At 38.4% G+C, this 19,363-nt stretch overlaps 1 protein-coding gene and 1 long non-coding RNA gene across 4 annotated transcripts in view; both read left to right on the plus strand.

Annotated features, from left to right (window-relative positions):
• Window positions 1-1,197, plus strand: part of LOC107548959 (uncharacterized) — a 10,685-nt gene extending 9,488 nt beyond the window's left edge. Inside the window, exon 3 of the long non-coding RNA XR_001604515.1 lies at window positions 1,186-1,197. This is a non-coding gene — a long non-coding RNA (uncharacterized lncRNA). The remainder of the gene's footprint in view (window positions 1-1,185) is intronic.
• The window catches only part of LOC107548942 (casein kinase I-like), a 42,314-nt gene that overhangs the window by 21,478 nt on the left and 1,473 nt on the right, over window positions 1-19,363 (plus strand). For 2 of the 3 annotated variants that reach the window (XM_016229825.1, XM_016229817.1), the window contains exons 3-10: window positions 4,538-4,607; window positions 11,921-12,069; window positions 12,273-12,507; window positions 12,790-12,875; window positions 13,867-13,951; window positions 14,035-14,183; window positions 14,330-14,410; window positions 16,348-16,449. In XM_016229825.1, the coding sequence (XP_016085311.1) occupies window positions 4,538-4,607; window positions 11,921-12,069; window positions 12,273-12,507; window positions 12,790-12,875; window positions 13,867-13,951; window positions 14,035-14,183; window positions 14,330-14,410; window positions 16,348-16,449 (957 nt within the window). The remainder of the gene's footprint in view (window positions 1-4,537; window positions 4,608-11,920; window positions 12,070-12,272; window positions 12,508-12,789; window positions 12,876-13,866; window positions 13,952-14,034; window positions 14,184-14,329; window positions 14,411-16,347; window positions 16,450-19,363) is intronic. The other variant, XM_016229834.1, reaches the window with a different exon arrangement.

Genomic DNA, 19,363 nt, shown 5'->3' on the forward strand with positions numbered 1-19,363 from the left:
AAAAAAAGGCAGTAGTGCTGACTGTTTCTGTCAATGGTAAGTTTTAATTTAGAATGTTTAATGTAAGAAAAGTAGTTTAAATGTTTTGTCACTTGTTTGAGCAACTTAATATATCAATCTAGAAGTAAAAAGCATTGAATAATGCTATGAAAGATTGTATTAGCTATGCACTGTGCACTGTGTAAAAAAAGAATCTCAACGCTGAAAAAGCATTTTCAGTGACAATGTTTGGATTTGAAATCAAAATAATGGATAAATGTGGTGTTTGTAGTAAACAGCCACGGATCAATTGCAGACTCCTGTGTGAAAGCACAGTGAGCACCTGCTGCTTTTGCACCGCTACCACACACGGACTGCATGCGCACTGCAAACGGAGTATGTGTGAACCTGGTGTAAAAGGCCGCCTCACATACAGCTCACAAAATCAGGCTTGCGCTGTGTGTAAGCTATTGTACAACAATTGCACGATTGTAAAAACAAAAATGCAGTGCATGATCAAACATTTAGGTGAGATAAATATATATTTTATATGATAAAATATAAATGTCTAAAAAATGCCCCCCCCCCCTCCACTCCCCAAATTAAAAAAAAAATCCCCTCTCACAAGAGTCACCTAAGAGGGGGATTCATTTTCAAAAATGAAATTCAGGCCCTGAATAAATGTCTAAAATTCCTGATTTGAGTCTTACTATAAATAATTCTACATGATAAAAAGAAGGCTTTAAAAAGGTCGGTATCGGTGATCGTATCGGCAGATACTGCTTTCTGTGATTGGCCTCAAAAATCCTGATCGGAGCACCCCTAGATTAAATATATAATGGAGTCTAATACAGCAGTAAACATGAAAACAAATGTCACCCTGTTTATTTGAATAGATGTTCCTGGTCTTATTATAAATGTTTAATGAATAATTAATCAACTCTCCCTTTTCAGCTAATGTCATCTAGCCCTCTTATTTTTTCAACCACTCCCATCCTTTTCATGTAGTAGCAATCACTTTTCTTGATCCAATTCCTTATAAATAAAATAATATTTTTTTTCTTTTTTAGTTGAATATCCAGTTTCTCTTGGAAATACATCATATCACAGTAGTAAAATGGGTTGCAAATGTATTTGCTGGTTGAATCGACACATATAGACACTTATGTTTTCTACTGTTATTTGACCTTCATTTTCAGTGTTTAGTTTTGAATAAAGCAGTTTGCTGATATACTTATGCGCTCCGAGCGCTTTCCTCCTCAGAGATCTCGTGATACTAATGTAATGCTCTTTGGGCATGTCTGTGGTTGATTAATTATTTGGGTGGAGAGCTGTCCATGGGTATTAATACACTGATTTCTCGTATTTGCACAGGGCACAGTGCTCACAATAGGAACCTGTGCCAGTGCCTTGGGCATCCTGTTTATAACCGTGATTCATGATGATGCTCATTTGCATGAAGAGAAACTGTGTTTTAAAAGTTTGCATGGAATCCACTAACTGTATTTGAATGCATGACACATTGTTGATTTTAAAGAGTGTAACTGTATCTCTCAGTGCTATTTATTTATTTATTTAAGATTCTTAATATTTCATTTGAAGCTTGTTTAGATGTTTACCAGCGGCTTATATCTTATATCAATAAACTTTGCCCCCACTTCCCCTTAAAGCTGAGAGATTTGGATGGACATTCTGGTGTGCTTAATCTGTCCGATCCCGTCACTGTTCTTCCTGGAAAGAGCCGTATGTGTGCCTGACTACTGTTACATCACAGCTCAACAGATGCAGCTCTGCACCGCTGTGTTTGCCCGTTTTCTGAGCAAGTAACATGAGCTGGATTGAACTATTAGAATCCAGAACATAGTCTCTAGTGTTTTAACTAACCCAGCCATTACTCTACTGAATTTACCTTTCAATGCCACAGTAGATCTTTAAACCCTTTTCAAATTAAAACTTCTATTAAGCAAGGATGCATTAAATTGATCAAAGTGACAGTAAAGACATTTAAAATGTTACAAAATATTTTTCCCCACTAAATTTTTAACTTCTTAGTTCATCAAAGAATCCTGAAAAAAGCAGTTTTCAAATTCTTTTCAAAACTGATTAGTAAGAAATTATTCTTGAGCACAAATCAGTATATTACAAAAGATTCCTGAAGGGCCATGTTACACTGAAGCAGTGTTGTTTTAGTAACAGTGAGAAACTAATATAAATGTTGTTAATATTTTAAATCGGTTTTTATTTTTATATTTCATTTGAATTCTTGTTAAAGTTTTAGTAATTTGTTGTGTTTATAATATTTCTCTATGGCCACGTACACGCTGCAAGTTTCAGGAGTGACAACTGTATTTAAATGCGGGAGTGAGTCCTGAAAATTATCTTATTCCATGGTCTGTCTGAATACTGGATTCAGATTGGCTGGCAGGTATGCAGTAAAACCGTTTAATGCACAGGTAGTTCCAAGTCAGTTTAATCACCGTTCTATATTAATGCGCTGCTTTAATTGATGCACACTAACCAACAAGCATCACTCGCGCACACACACACACACCCAGAGAAGAGAGAGAGGTCAGAGATCGCTGATTGCGCTGCACACACACAAACTTGTTGTCAACGCTTCCCCATGATTTTCATTAATAAAATAGCCTAGATACTAGATCGCTACATTATATTCCCCAGCAACAAGGTGGTAAAATCTCTGTTTTGAAGTAATTGTTTGTACAGAGAGACACGCAGCTACACACAACTGTCATCTCTCTCTCTCTCAAACGATCGATCGATAATTAATTGAAATACATGCTATAATAATATAAATAAATGTAGTCTTACCGCACTATTTCATCTCTGTGTATGATTTGAAGCGGACAGAATGCTAGCGCTAACGTGCCGTAACTGGCGAAAATAACGAATTTTTACCCATTCAGTCAAACAGTGTGCTGCAAAGAGCAATACTAGTTTTAACTTGTCTATAACTTGGCAAATGACCATGGAATAAGCGGGATAATCAATGGCTAGCCGTGCATTAAAGGATTTAAATGCACTTCGCTTCGCGTTTGGCGGTTCTTTGCCTCCACGTCATGCAACGCCGTTGATTATCCCTTACGTATATAATTCAGTCCTGTAGAGTCCTATATAATTCCATGTGTGTACGGAACACGACTCACTCCCGAAACTGCCATGAATTGCAGCGTGGTAGCTATAGCAACATTGTGGTATCTCCGAGAGAATAGAAGCCCGCAAATTAGCTAGTTTTGTGTTAGCTGCTATTCACAAAACAAACATTAGACTGCAAAGACATGCAAAAATCCTCAAAACGTTTTTTAAGTGCATTAATCAATGATATTTGAGTTATTGGATTCATGGGTGAATAACATACCTAAGATTGATCTTATGATTTTTTTCATTGCCTGCCCAAAGGCTTTAATCACAGAGCCACCATTACACAATTAAGGTCATGTTTGTGCACATCTGTGGTCAGGTGAAGGGATGCTGCTAAACCTTGAGCGCTGGCTGTTTGCAGGCTCTGGGAGATTGGGAGGCCTGGCTGCTGAACTCTGACGTCTCTGTAACATGACACCTGATTGAGGACTCACTCACTGTGTTCTCTGTTACAGGCCATTAAACACTGGAAAGTTTTTTCCAGGCAATCTCTCTTGAATTTTATAGAGAGTGCAGGGATGGCTTCTTTATAACAAAGAAAATGTGGGAGGGTGACAGAACACTCGCTGCTAGTTTGGCGATGAGAACTGATACAGTCGTGTTGTTGGCATTTACTTCTCTTTTGCCATCCCACTTCAGTTTTTAAAAGAGCACTTGTGCCATCTGTATTCTTACAGATATTAATGATTTGTCTTAAATGATGTAAACGGCTAACTCACTTGACATTTCTGTAAAATTTTCTTTGTTGCTTAGATTTACTTTTTATATATCCTGTTTGTCTATCCATTATTTCCTTTTAATTATGTGCATTTATGTATTTATCGGTTTGTTCTTAAAAATAAAACTTTCGCATGCACAGTGCAACTAAATATTATCACTTCTATCCTGACTTCCACTGCATCCTACAAAAACTTTTTTTCAACATTGATAACAATAAGAACTGTTTCTTGAGCACCAAATCAGCATATTAGAGTGGATTGTAGAGTAATGGAGTAATGATGCTGAAAATTTAGCTTTGTCATCACTGGAATAAATCACACTTATATATTAAATATATACAATATACAATATATATTAAAATAGAAAGCAGTTATTTTAAATTGTAAAAAAATCTAAATTTGACTGTTTTTATATTTTTTATCAAATAAATGCAGCCTTGGTGAGCATAGAGACTTATAAAAAAATCTTACCAACCCCAAGTAGTGTGCCTTGTTGGAAAATGTGCAAAAAAAAAGGTGTATATGTGTAGTGATGAGAAATATGTGATGCTGAAATTACCTTTAGTTTGTATTAGCCTGAAGCCAGGGATTATTGTCACGTTTGTGTTATATTTGAGTGATTCTCTGATTATTTCCTGTAATCCTCTAATGCCTAGCTTTTTCTGTTTCTTCTCTTTCAGGAGCCAATCAAATCCAGAGCGCCTCAACTCCATTTGGAGTATAGATTTTATAAACAGCTGGGAAATTCAGGTAAACCACACAGCCGTTCTAGAATTGTATGTTAAATGGTTTATGAAAAGCCGCTACCTACTCATCCTGTATGAGACTGATCATCCTTCAGTTGTGTGCTGAGAATTGTGGGGGCGGTGATTTCCAACCTTTTGATGTGGCTGCTTCACCCATCAGCAGCAAGTGACAGTGAAAGGGAGGAGAGTCTAAGATGGGGTTGAGATTAAGAGGGTATAAGGTAGTGCTGGGCAGTATGACCAAAAATTTACATCACGGTACTTTTCAAAATTATACCCGTTTCACAGTTCATGAAGGTATTTTTTTTTCATGCATGACCGGGTGTTAACCATATTTTCTACTGATTGAGAGAGGAAATACTGCAGTATATTGACTTAGAATGCCCTATTTACTGTCATGATGAGTGAATATTGTCAAAAAATACCACACTAAATAGTGACTAAACACGACCCCTTTTAATACATGTTAACCAGGAGTCATTCTCATTTATAATCCCGGCATCGTCTGATAAAATCAACGTGCATCTACACTAAAGAGCGGCTATGCGGTTGTTTTGGCTATATTACTTTTTTGTCTCATGCAGCGCACTGCCTGCGTCTGAGTAACTATAAAAAACAACAAACAAAAAAGTGCATGTGATATGAACTACGCTCATATTTATAATTCCAAACAATCAATAAGCGACAGGTACTTGGAAACGCTGTTTTGTACTCGAGTCGGCTGCGGTGAGGCCAACTGAATGCACTGCTTCTCTGCCGCTCACTGCGTAGAACAGACACTGAGAGAGGTGACACTTCTCTGGGAAAGTCAGACCTCGCATTCGCGGGACAGCACTGGCAAAATATTCCAACTGAACCATAGCTAAGGTTTATCCAAAAAAGTCGCTAGGTTTGTCAGTATGAATATTCTAAGGAAAAAAAGCCGCTAAAAGGGTCTGAAAGTTGCTCAATTTAGTGCTAAAGTCACGCTCGTGTGTGTGTGAGACGCGGGAGCTGATGGCAGGGGGCGGTGGATATTTGTGGCGGTCAATGTGGATATTGTGGATGAGTTCTTCTGTGTCATCACGTTCTATTAGTTCTATAGCTTTAGTTTCGGAACTTTCACGCTTAGTAAAACATACAGCTGTTCCCTTACCATAGTGTAACAGTGAAACGGAACCCCTTTCAAACAGTGTCGCATTCCAAATGTTGTTTAAGCGACATACACCGACCGGTATTGCGGTATTTTAAAAATTCATATCATAACAAAAATAAACCCCGGTATTCGGTATGAACCGGTATACCGCCCAGCACTAGTATAAGGTGAGGGGAAGTCCGCTATGAGAAGGTTGTGTTCAAGTTCTTATTTATTGCGTAATGCCTCAGTGTGTCACTCTCCCAGATTTAAATGATCATTTGCTTTATGAATGAGGTTATAACAGATTCAATCTCGAGCTGTGTGATTGGAGAGCTACACTTGGCCATTTTGATTGTGAAAAAAAAGTGACGTGACATGTGGCCAAGTATGGTGACCCATACTCGGAATTAGTGCTCTGCATTTATCCCATCCAAAGTGCAGACACACAGCAGTGAACGCACACACACACCGTGAACACACACCCGGAGCCATTTATGCTGCGGTGCCCGGGAGTTGGGGGGGCAGTTGGGGGGTGCTCAAGGGCACCTCAGTCGTGGTATTGAAGGTGGGAGAGAGCGCTGTACATTCACTCCCCCCACCCACAATCCCTGCCGGTACGAGACTCAAACCCGCAACCTTTGGGTTACGAGTCTGACTCTCTAACCATTAGGCCACGACTTCCCACCATACATTACCATACATTGTTGCAGAGCCAGAAGGCTGAACTTTGATCCTTTTAAGCCCTACAATAAAAAGGACGTGCAGCTTGTACAAATCCTTGGTGCTTCCATCCATTTGATCACTGAACCGGAAGGTTGACTGGCACGAAGTGCAGCTCTAATTCACATCGACTCATAGACACCCTGCAATGCAATGATCTCATTCACTGAACGCCTGTCTCCAGAGCCGGGATCTGATCCTCTGCCAGCTCACCGGAGCCGCTGCTGCCACCCCTGCAACATTAATAGCCAGTGAAAGTGCAGGCGTGCAGGGCAGGCCCGCTATATTTATAACTACACAACTCCTCGCAGCTGGGTTGCTATTATCGTATGTCCAGCACGTGACTGATTCCTCTCTAGAAGAAAGCCATATGTTCAGTAGTGCGTGAAGAGAAAATAAACATGGATGGCTATCATGGCTGCTGCTGTTTTGATCCAGGTCTTTCACAAGGCTAAAGAAAGTATAATCATTTATCTTTTATTGTTTTTTATTGACTATTTACAGGGTTTCTGCGGGTTTTTAAGTCTTAAAAAGTGTTAATTCACGCTTCCACACATTAAGGCCTTAAAAGGTCTTAAATCTGAGCAGAAAATCTTAACTTCATAAAATAAAAGTATTACATATAGCTTGCACTGCAAAGAATGAATATCTTCATATCTTCAATATCTTCATATCTTTAGTATTTTTGTCAGCATTTTTTCCAATTCAAATGTCTAAACATCCTTAAGTCAAGATACATGAGTTGCAAAATGAAGATCAATTGGGTATGGAAACTTGTTTTCATTTTGAATTAAGTTTTTTCTTACCACACTGGCAGGTATTTGTTCTTGATTTAATCATAAACTCACTTTGGTCAATTTCTTAGGAAACAAGACTTCCAATTAGGGATGGGCAATATGGACTTAAAACTATATCACAATATTTTCTGGTGTTTGTTACGATAACAATATCAATGACTATATAAATATAGTGCCATTTACCACTTGTTTTGGGTACTAGTGATAGCTGCAAGCTGTCTTGATCGCCTCAGAAACACAAACATGTTTGTATGTTGTTTGTCCTGGTCATTTTTTATTTGGCACATCTAAAGATTGTCACATGTTTTACTTGCATATAAAAAAAGAAACACAAACATTGGTTTAAAAGTAAAACTTACCCATCATCAGACAGGCTCCTAAAATAAACCAATTACATAAAAGAATAAAACTTTAGGCCTACTTGACATTGGTGTCTTTTCGCACATCTTCATACTCACACATCTTTTTGACTTTCTTCATAATTGAATTTGTATTTGAGATGGTGGAACAAATTGGAAGTGTTTATAATAATAATAATATTATTAATAATAATAATAGTTATTATTATTATCATTATATTTTACAAAACAACTGCAGAAGTGACCTGTTAACATGCAGGGGGACTATAACTTTAAATCATTAGAAAGGTCTAAGTTTTATTAAGAAGTATTAAATTATGATGATAAAAATCTATGACAGTAATTTCTTAATTTTTTGTCTGGAAATCTTATGCATCCATTGAGAGCAAAAAAAACACAAACTGCTGTACACTTCTCTACACCATACTCCACAAGTATGGATTTGCATATGTTTACTTCAAATTTTTTAGAGAGAGGCATTTTTTACATTTGTACCCAAAATAGGGTGTTATGTGCATTAGTGAGTACACATGTAATGTCTGTTTAATTCATACTCATCAACAGAGGGCACCTTAGAGCAGAAACTCCACAAGTGAGACTCACAGAAGTAATAATACTTATGACATTCCAGGAAATCACATGGACAAAGGCCGCCAGTTATCGTTGAAGCAAAATAAACGCAGATAGAGAGGATAAACAGTTAGAAGACACTAAACATAAGATTGCGCCAGTACATGGTTTATCTGTGTTCTTCAAGCCATCTCTGGTATTTTTATATGAATAAAGTATATTTATAAATGCTAATTGATCATATTGTACAGCCCTGGCCAAACCAGCTCCAGATTGTAGAGGTAGTTCCTCGTTCAGCGATCCTCAGCTTCATGTCCACCTTTCGCTGTACTTGTCTTTGCTTTACCAAACTTTCTGGTAATGCATGACCATCACTTCAAAGTGAACCTCACTTTCCAAAGCAAGCCAGTGGGATCCAGTGATTCACAGTTGTAAAATCTGGATCTAAAGGTTTTATGAAGCCTGAGAGCGACAACTAAACCAGACCCTCCAGCTTTTCCAGCAGAGAATCCTTTGAGAGGATCTGCCATTGTGAGACTCGTCTTAAGCCCTCTGAACCTCTGCTCACTTAAACCTGCAGTTAAAGAAGAGTGTTAATGCTCTGCCGTACTGGAAAATTAGTCCAGGTCATGTTAGGATACTTCTTAGGGGCGTATTGCCACACTGCTCCATGATTCCACAGTTCTGCATTTATCATAAATAGGATCTTTGGTTTGCCCATCAACAGTTTTGTACCTTAAATGTCATACATTTTTATGCCTCTGTCAATTATTTAAAGCGTGAGACATTTTAAAGTGCAGCGAAGGGGAATTTGCTGGCTTGCTTGTGTGTGTCTTGTTTTAAATAGCTTTTGTTTAAATGTTTAATTGCTATTGTGCTGCAGATTAAAGCTCTTGATTTTTTTTTTAGCTGAGTTGGATGGTGTGACTGTGATTTGGTTATTGGCTTTTCAATCGTTGCGTTCAGTCTCTGACATTTGGGGGGGAAAGGGTCATGGAACTCTCTGCAGTACAGGCTTTGGATGTTTTATGCAGCCGGGCGGATAACGCAAGTCCTCTCATCTCCTGAGTCACACTGGGACCTGCACCGGCCGGAACGATCACGTTTCAGCCACTGATTCTCTTCCACTGTCCCGCTAATGGAATCAGGGCCTTGTTGTTCTCCGGCTGCATACTGAATCTTTAATATGCAAGCCTTCGCTCGGGCATGTATGCTAAACTTTGACATTCCAGTGCGTCTGCTCTGAGAGGACATGTGTTTGATGAACAATGAGTTGTGTTGTTTTCTCTCAGGCTCTGTTAGTGATGTAAGTGAGTGGGGTTTTGATATGGCAGAAAATCTCCTTGTTGAAATTTGGTGTCGCTGCACAGAGGGTGTTTATTGTGCAACGGTGTGCCGCAGAAAAAAATCCATAAAGCCAGAGACTGCCTACATAGATGATTGGACACTTAAGCCACTTTTAAAAATGTATGAACTAATTTCGTACATCTACTAAAAGTGATATGCTGATGACTAACAGCATTAGTCTATTGATCGATTGATTTGTTTGTATTTTTATGTATTTATTTATGCATGTATGCATTTGCTGTTTTATTTTTTTATTTATCAATATAGGTTGACTGATATTAATCAGCTAATAATGAATATGTAATCATGGTTGGATGTTTCTGCCTGTTTTTAGATTACTTTTGTTATCACTGTATTTGATCAATATTTCATGTTGCTATAGTACTGTTAGGGCTGTGAAGATAAATCAATGCATCGCGATTCATGGATTGATTCCGAATGCATTGCGATTCTCTCTGGAATCGATTCTGAGTTTAGCTTTTAACAGCAGATGCTGCTCTAAATCTAGTTTTTAACTGCACACTCAAATGCTCATGAAGAAGACCACTGAAGAACTTGCAACTATGCTTGTGTGTTCAGCTGAGTCATGTAATTGCACCTTGGCTCAGAATGCTTTTCATTATCAGAATGCTTTTCATTTGTTATTAGCACCCTATCAGATATCTGCCATAACATAAAAAGGAAAAATATCAAATTCTTTGTATAAGTCATAATGTTATTATCGGTTCATTCCTAATTGAGAGCTGTGACTTGCATGTCCAAAAAATGTTTGTGGCCTCTGTAATTACTGCTCATCACATGCCTCTCTGTTGTGCAGCTTTTTTTGCGTACTGCATGGATAAATGGGACTGTGCTTCCTCTCACAGCCCTGCTTTCTGCCTATATAATAATTATTAAAATATTTTATTTTCTTCGGTATGATGTGAAACCTGTCATGGCCTTGTTTGCAATTCAAGGAAGTGATCCAGCTGCGCATGGTTGTAATTTTCCGCCTTCTGATTGTCGAGTTGGCGTTGGGTTTAAACCTCGGATCTGGTGCTTTGATGAGTCAGCTTCCTGGCTACACTTTGGCCGTGGGCACATTCATCATCGATGTGGTTTGCAAACGGATCCGGCCGGCTAAAGTGCAGGCAGGTGTGTGCGCGTGTTCGGCACCCCCACCCATGAGAATGACATTTGCCAGATCAGGTAAATCCTTCTATAATCATCCCTGGAGCTGGGTTTTCCTCGGCTCCCTGTCTCAGTATGTCTCATGTGCCTCTGCATCTGACCATTGGACCGAAGAGCACACACATGCGGGATTTGGCACAGGCGACCTAGAAATTGTATTGGAAACATTGGCAATGGGAGGCAGTTAAGAACTGTATGTCCTTGAGGTCTTGTTTTGTGGAGTCACACAGCAATGCTTGATTTTTCGAAGACGGCATCAAAAAAGTAATTATGCTCAACACCTGCTATTTGCACCAGACTATTTGCTTTGGTCTGTAACTTTAAGCTGTACTATGGTGCTAGGGGTGGGTGGGATAAGCAAGTATCTATAGCACAATATTCTTAAAAATAAATATATTAAATTCATTTTTATTATTGATAAATATATTAAAAATGTATAACTTAAAACCATAATAATAATACATTGGTATATACTATTTTATTTATATATTTTTATTATTATAAATTATTTATACATATATTTACACATTTGAAAAATGTTTTCCTATTTCTACTGTCATGAATATTCATTTTTATATTTAGATTTATTTTTAGATATATCTGCTTGTCATTGCTTATTTACACCTAAGCTAAAGAAATAAATAAATAGATCTTTTTAGTTGTCATGTTTGCATCAAAATCTAAGGGGACACAGCCTTTTTTCTTTCATGTACAAGCTCTTTTTGCTCTTCGAATGCTCATTCCCCGCCATAAACCACTGTTTTGCATAATTGCAGTAGAAAATTTATACCAGTCTATGTTTTAGTTGGTATATCACCCACCCCTACTAGGCTGTGTATAGTCTCAATGGAAGCAAAACAGTTCTGTTGAATGATGTTCAAGTCATCAGCCCCGCCTTCATTAACCTTTCAGGTTCATGACCATAGTCTGTGCACTGAGTAGTTACTGTGGGAGAGAACGTGGGAAAGATCAGCTGTTTTACAGGCCTCTGTAAACTGTGAGCGTGAGATAGTCGCTGTTTTAATGAATTGCATGATGTGCCCTCTCTCCAAGGGCTTGTTAGCAATGTTTTGTTCAAGGTGTTGTCATTATGGGTCCTGTCGGAGACGGTGGCCTGTACTGGCTGTGAACAGGATGCTAAACATTTGGTGGTGTCAAAAACATAGCAAAAGTTTGATATTTGAGATTCTGCATTTGTATTTCACTGGGTTGTTAAATGATCATTTTGTCTTTGCAGAGGGAGTTCCTCAGGTCTTCTACTTCGGGCCTTGCGGAAAGTACAATGCTATGGTTTTGGAACTGCTTGGGCCCAGTCTGGAGGACCTGTTTGACCTCTGTGACCGCACTTTCTCCCTCAAGACCGTCCTAATGATAGCTATTCAACTGGTAAGCATCTGGTCAGAGAGCCTAGAGTTAGCCTCTTTTTCAGCAATTTTGGTTTGTCTTACTACACACATAGAATTTATTTTGGCTGTTTTTTTTTTAATATGATTTCTAGGAATCGTTCAGTTCTGGCATGTTTTTGTGGGGTATTTTTTGGGGGGTTTCGGTCCAGAATGTCCTCAACAGCATCTTCCTTGTTTTTTCAGATAACACGTATGGAGTACGTTCACACGCGGAGCTTGATATATCGAGATGTCAAGCCAGAGAATTTTTTGGTGGGGCGGCCGGGGTCCAAGAGGCAGCACACCATTCATATAATTGACTTCGGGCTTGCCAAAGAATACATAGACCCCGAGACCAAAAAACACATCCCATACCGAGAGCATAAGAGCCTGACTGGCACTGCCCGATATATGAGTATCAACACACATTTGGGAAAAGGTGTGCACTCCTTTCATTTTGCTATGAAAACCAGCCTTGTATTTCCAAAATGTAAATTTTCTAGATTTATTTTTTTAAACTGATTTATTGGGTGAAGAGGAAAAATAATAAAATCAGCAACTCACCTTTAATTACATACTTTCATTTTCCTGAGTGACTCACATTTATGTAACCCACTTATTCATGCAGTTTTAAATATAACCGTCTCATTTTACAGCGAAAATGTACCTGTTGCGTATTTCAGTATGACATGTAACAGTTGTTGATTTTCTTCCTCCTCAGAACAAAGCAGAAGGGACGACCTAGAAGCACTGGGCCATATGTTTATGTACTTCCTGAGAGGCAGTTTGCCCTGGCAGGGCTTGAAGGTTTGCACTTTTCTACCACACATTCTTCACATTCATTTCTTCACCTCACGTAGGAGTGTTTTTTTTTTATCTTTGTGACCTTTTTTGTGGTATTAATAAAGGAATTCTCTGGGGTTTTTTTCCCCTATGCACATATACAATACTGCTGAAAATTTTAGGGTTGGTAGTTTTTTTTAATGTTTTTGAAATAAGTCAGTTTTGTTCACCAAGGATGCATTTATTTGATGAAAAATGCAGTAAAAGCAATATAAATATGAAATTATTACAAATAAAAAATGTTCCCATTTCATTGTAAGGCTCCGGTCTTCAGTGTCACATGATCTTTCAGAAATCATTCTAATACACTTATTTGCAGCTTTTTTTGTGTGGAAACATGATACTCTTCAGTATTTGATGAATAAAAAATTTGATGAAAGAACAGGATTTATTTGAAATATTTTATCATTACAAATGTCTTTACTGGCACTTTTGATCAGTTTAATGTATCCTTGCTGAATAAAACTAATTTCTTTCAAAAAAGTCTTACTGACCCCAAATTTTTGAACAGTAGTGTAACCGAGAAGTGTGATGACATGGGAACAAGTGCAGATATCAGCTGCTCACGTTGTGCTTCAGTTTCTCAGCCATGTGTCATAGAGCAATCAGTCACATGGCTGTAGTGGTTGCGTTTGATTCTGAGTGCACACAGGTGTTAGAAGCTCAGCGCTTACTTGCTGCAGTGCTGTCTCTCACATCATTGTTAATTCATCACTTAAAGAGATTACATGGAAGGCACATGACAGTAGGGGGAGAATGAAAAAGTAAATGTTAAAAAAATAGTAAAACCAGCTTCTATTGTTGAGTCATTGCCTATTCAATAAAGCTAGCCAGAGGCAAAATCTTGCCCTGGATTTGTGAGTTGCATATGCTTAATTACATTTCAGCCAGTTTTACTCTTTCATGAGGAGTTTGTGGGTGGGAAATCCCATATAGGTGTGTGTTTTCCATACAGGCAGACACATTGAAAGAACGTTACCAGAAAATTGGCGACACCAAGCGAGCTACGCCGATCGAAGTGCTATGTGAAAGTTTCCCAGGTTAGTGCCATCGATTTGGTCATGTCAAGCACAGTAGCATGTGAACCCTTAACTAACGCCATTCCTATTTTTACACACTGCAGAGGAAATGGCGACCTATCTGAGATATGTGAGAAGACTGGACTTCTTTGAGAAGCCTGATTATGACTACCTGAGGAAGCTCTTCACTGACCTCTTCGACAGGAACGGCTACATCTTTGATTACGAGTACGACTGGGTCGGCAAGCCTCTAGTGAGTGTTTGGTTCCTCCACAGACACTTCCTCAATGCCTTTCTTGTGTACTTCAACTGTCAAATGCCTTTGTCATGCTACGTTGGATTATCATGTATGCGTGTGTGAGACGTGCTCAATGGTGAGATCATTGTTGTCTTTTACAGCCTACACCCATAGGTCCCATCCCCACAGACACACCCCAGCCAAGCAGCAGAGACAAAGCACAACCACAGACCAAAAACCAGGTGAGTTGGGTGCACAATCAAACTCAGAGTCTATCTACCTCAGGCAAGTACATTATACACTTTCACCCTAGGTGGTCATAGTATACATTTAATTCGCTCCAGTGCAGTGTAGGACGTATCTTACACACTCAAACATGTAGCCAGATACAGTATACCCACTCCAGGTGAGTGTTCTGCCCACTTTTCCTCTTTGGATATGTGACCAATCAGAATAAGCCTGATGCTTTTGGCCATACACATTGATAACAGAAGAAAAGCTGTTAGAGGAGTTGCTCAGGTTTTGTGTGATGTTACAGTTGTGCAATGCAGTTTCTGAACTTCGATCATGTGATTAATTAGTGGGATAGAAGGCTGGTTAGTTGTGTCTTGCTTGATGTAAACAAATCTGTTTTACTTGCTTAGAGACAAAGTTCCCTGCTGCTGAATCAAAATCAGTGGCAGTATCAGCACTGTCTTCACTTTCTGTAGGGCATAAATGTTCTGACTTTAACCATATGGTGAAAGTCCATGAATATATCATGTGCCTGGATCTGTTTTTGTCCTGATATCTGAATGATTGTGACAGGACAAGAATTCCTCAATACCGATTCACCCTTTTTTTTTCTTCTTCTTTTGTCTAGATACACTACCTTTCGAACATTTGTTGTCAGCAAGATTTTTAAATATTTATGATAGAAGTATCTTATGCTCACCAAGGCTGCATTTATTTGATCTAAAATACAGTAAAACAGTAATATTGCGAAGTATTATTAGAGTTCTAGATTTTCTATTTTAATGTAATATATTCTTGTAATGTCAAAGCTGAATTTTCAGCAGCCATTACTCAAGTCTTCAGTCACGTGATCCTTTCTTATCATTGACAAAATGGTTGTGTTGCTTAAAGTTTGTGGAAACTGTGATGCATTTTTTCCAGATTCTTTGATAAAGAAATTTCAAAAGAACAAGCATTTATTTGGAAATATAAATTTTTTGTTATGTTATAAATGACTTTACTGTTATTTTTGATCAGCTTAATGCATCCTTGCTGAAAAATATCTCTTTTCGAAAAATATCTCTTATCGACCCCAAACTTTTGAATGGTAGTTGACTTTTTTAATTAGTCCTTGTCTGGACTTTTGGTGTCATTATGCAACTCTGGCACATACACCATTTCTTTGTTGCTATTGGCTCACCCATGTCCCAATGAAATCACAAAATAAAATGTAGCCAAAATGTGCCCCTGTTACTAATATTCATCCACTAACAAACAGACAGTGTTCTTCAGTGCAGCATAGAATGCCACCCTGGAAATTCAGATTTTATTATGGCTCATCCCTCCATTCCTGTGACATCTTTAAATAAAATCTATCAAATGTGTCCTGATGTGCATTCACTAACATACAGTTGCAATTTTGCTTGTTTTTAAAAAAAAAAAGTAAGGTAGCCCCAACTCCAAAATCCCAGTTTAACCCTTGGCGATGAGTATCTCTGCATTCATTTCATGCTACATGAGCATAAAATTAGCTTAAAAGTCTGGTGGAAGATTATTGTATCTGTATGTGCCCCTCTGCTTGTGCTTGCATGTCTTTAAAAAACAATGTTAAAAGAGATATAATGGTAGTGTTCATGTCATTATTTGTGAAAACCCACATTGATTTCTAATAGCAGCCTTTCTTAATTCTGCATGTTTGCTGGGATGTTCATTTGTTTATTTTGTTTTCTCACACTTTTTTTTTTCTTTATTTCCATTAGTTTGTGTCATTCACTTACACCTTTTATCTTAGTAATTGAGCAAGCTTCTGCATGTGAGATGTCTTCTTTTTAATGTTTTATTTTTCGTTTGTTTGTGTTTACTCACCCACCGGCCCCTTCCCATCATACCTCAAAATCGCCATCCATCTCACCCTGTCCCACCCTCCATGCTTCCCCACCCAAAATGCTCTTCCACTGTCGATCAGTCACCCGAGCCCAAAGGAAGTGAGTCCCAGCCCACTCCAGTGACCAATAAGGAGACTCTGGGGTCGCATCTCACGGCCGAGAGGCTGGGGGGATCAGTGCAGGTACTGCTTACGCCGTGGTGTTGCTTTTTGAGTGAGCATGACTGTTTCTCTCTGTCTTTCGCACACTCATTCATCTGTGACGCTCAGCTTGGCTCCTTTAGGCTCTGAACACACTGCAGATGGCGACAGTGCCGTTCCTTGGAGATACCATGTGTTTTAAATAGAAGCTATCAAGCATTTTAGTTGGAGAGCAGCTCACGGTGTGATAGGATCTAATGGATGCTGATAGATTTCAAAAGAGAAACTCTAATGTGGTGTATTTGTAAGGGACATGATGAGACACATGTGCCACCTAGTGTTGGATTTTAGAATGATATCCCATGGTCTAACACAGATCTGGTGTTTTTCATCTCAGTTCTTAAGATAATTATATCTTGTGAATATAATAATCCTCAGCATAGAGTTATTATAGTTTTGAAGTTATAATTTTGTTTTGACTTCTCTTTTGTTTTCAATTTGTCTTTACAATTTAGTTTTTGTGTTAAAGGGGTCATATGATGCGATTTCAAGTTTTCCTTTCTCTTTGGAGTGTTACAAGCTGTTCGTGAATAGATAAAGATCCCTAAAGTTGCAAAGACTAAAGTCTCAAACCCAAAGATATATTCTTTATAAAAGTTAAGACTGGTCAACACCCTCCTAAAATGCCTCGTTTAAACACGCCCCCACATGTCTACGTCACTGTGTGGGAAGATTTGCATAACGCCACCCAAATGTTCACGCAAAGAAAGAAGGCGTAACTTTATTGTTGCTGCCACTGCCGCTGCCATGTTTTGAAGACGCTGTGTTTCGTTGCGAAAATACTTTGTTTGGCCTTCCAAAAGAGGACACGACTAGAAATCAGTGGTGAAATCAGTAAGTTGTATTTACAACACTGTTCCAGAAAAGTTAAACCCAAATATTCAGATGTGTGCAGCGCATTATATGTAGGACTGTTTCCTGATCCTGGTAGAGTAGACCAGGGGTTTTCAACCTGTGTGGGGTGTTGCACGACCATCAGTTAATTCAGAGACATTCCCTTGAGGATTTATGAATATGAGTTAGCAAATATTTAGCCATCCACTAGGGGGCAATCTGACTCCCACTGCTAGTCAACAGTTAGCGCAGAGTTGGCTCGAGTATCAGTCATGCTTATTGACAGTGTAAGATGATTTACAATTAGCCGTGTCGGAAATCCAACCACGGATTGGCATGTTGTTATCTCAGAAACAGGCTCAGCCATCACATTGAATCAGATAAACTGGTTATATATTTATGTTTCAGTATAAGTACGCACGCTATACCAGGGGCGGTTCTAAACCCATTTTAGGTGGGTTTCAGCCCCCCTATCTGTCACCTTAGCCCCCCAAAACTATCTTAACGATCAGGCCAGTGCTGCTTCCTCGAGAAAGTGTTTCATTCTCACGTGTTTTAAGTCTTGTCAGTTTAAACATTAAAGTAATTTTAAGCCATTTAAGCCCAAGATATCTCCGTGCGGTACGCACGTGCTGTGATAAGGCATTTCTATGCGCACCGCGCACACAGCTGAAGTGCACAAACAGATAGCCTTGTCAGACAGCAGGTGAATACCAATGGCTTTCTTGACAAGTATCCTTGTAAGCACAGTCGGTTGTTTTAAGTGAACGTAAACAGTAAAGAAAATATCAGATGTACATCAGTATAACGGATCCGTGCAAGTCCTAAAAGGTTGAAAACCCCTGGAGTAGACTACAATGCCGGCTATTCTGACTCACAGTCTGTAAGTATGTTTTCATATTTTAAGAATTAGCCACTGACGATTCAGACGCGAGTTTTGAGCAGTGTAGAGTAGCGCTTGTTTGTCATTTCTCCGATCACAAATGCAGACAGAGTTTTATGTTTACGCGGCGCGATGCAACGCAGCACGTAAAAAGACAATATAAGTCATTATAATCAGTAGTTATGTCCCCACTGGATGCAACAAATGCCTCGTTTATAATGGGTTTTAATGTTTTTGTCTCGTCGCTCCAGCTGGACACGGCATCAACAGTATGTGAGGGGCGTAACATTTCCGTCACACGCTTGAGGTATTCGGCCAATCACAACGCACTGGATAGCTGGCCAATCAGAGCACACCTCGCTTTTCAGACCGATGAGCTTTGTAAAAATCGACGCGTTTCAGAAAGGCGGGGCATAGAGGAGAAACAATAATGTACAGTATGTGGAAAATAATGTGTTTTTTGAACCTTAAACCACATAAACACATTGCATTACACCAAATACACAAAATAATGTTATTTTTAGCAACATCATATGAACCTTTTAAGTCTGTTTTAGTTATGTCAGAAGTTTATAGTTTTTATCTGTTTTTGTTTTAATGCCAAATTTATTCAAATTAAAATATTTTTTCTAGATTTTATTTTATTTTAGTTCTGGAACCAAGAAAATGTATTTTGGTTTATTTTCAGTTTTCACAGTTGTGTTATACGCTACCATTCAAAAGTTTGGGATATATTTATTTTTTATGTTTTTTAAAAGTTTCCTATGCTCAACAAGGCTGCATTTATTTAATCAGAAATGCAGAAAAGACAGTTATATTGTGAAATATAATATTATATATATATAATCTTTTTTTCATTGAATATAGTTTAAATTTATTCCTTTGGCAAAGCTGACATTTTCAGCAGTCATTACCCCAGTCCTCAGTGTCACATTATTCTTTAGAAATCATTCTAAAATGCTGATAAACATCTTTGCTGTCAATTTTGATAAATGTAATGAATCCTAGCGGAAAAAAATCGTATAGATCCCTAACCTTACAATAGTGTATAAGTAGTGTATAAGAAAAATGCTTTTATTTTCCAGTTACAAATTTTACAAAATGACTATTAGGGCAACCCTCTACATTGCGAGTAAATCACTCGCATATGCGATTAAATCTTCACTCTGGCGACTAAAT

This window comes from Sinocyclocheilus grahami, unplaced genomic scaffold (assembly GCF_001515645.1).
Source record: "Sinocyclocheilus grahami isolate Dianchi unplaced genomic scaffold, SAMN03320097.WGS_v1.1 scaffold16.1, whole genome shotgun sequence".
In the NCBI taxonomy this organism is placed as follows: domain Eukaryota; kingdom Metazoa; phylum Chordata; class Actinopteri; order Cypriniformes; family Cyprinidae; genus Sinocyclocheilus; species Sinocyclocheilus grahami.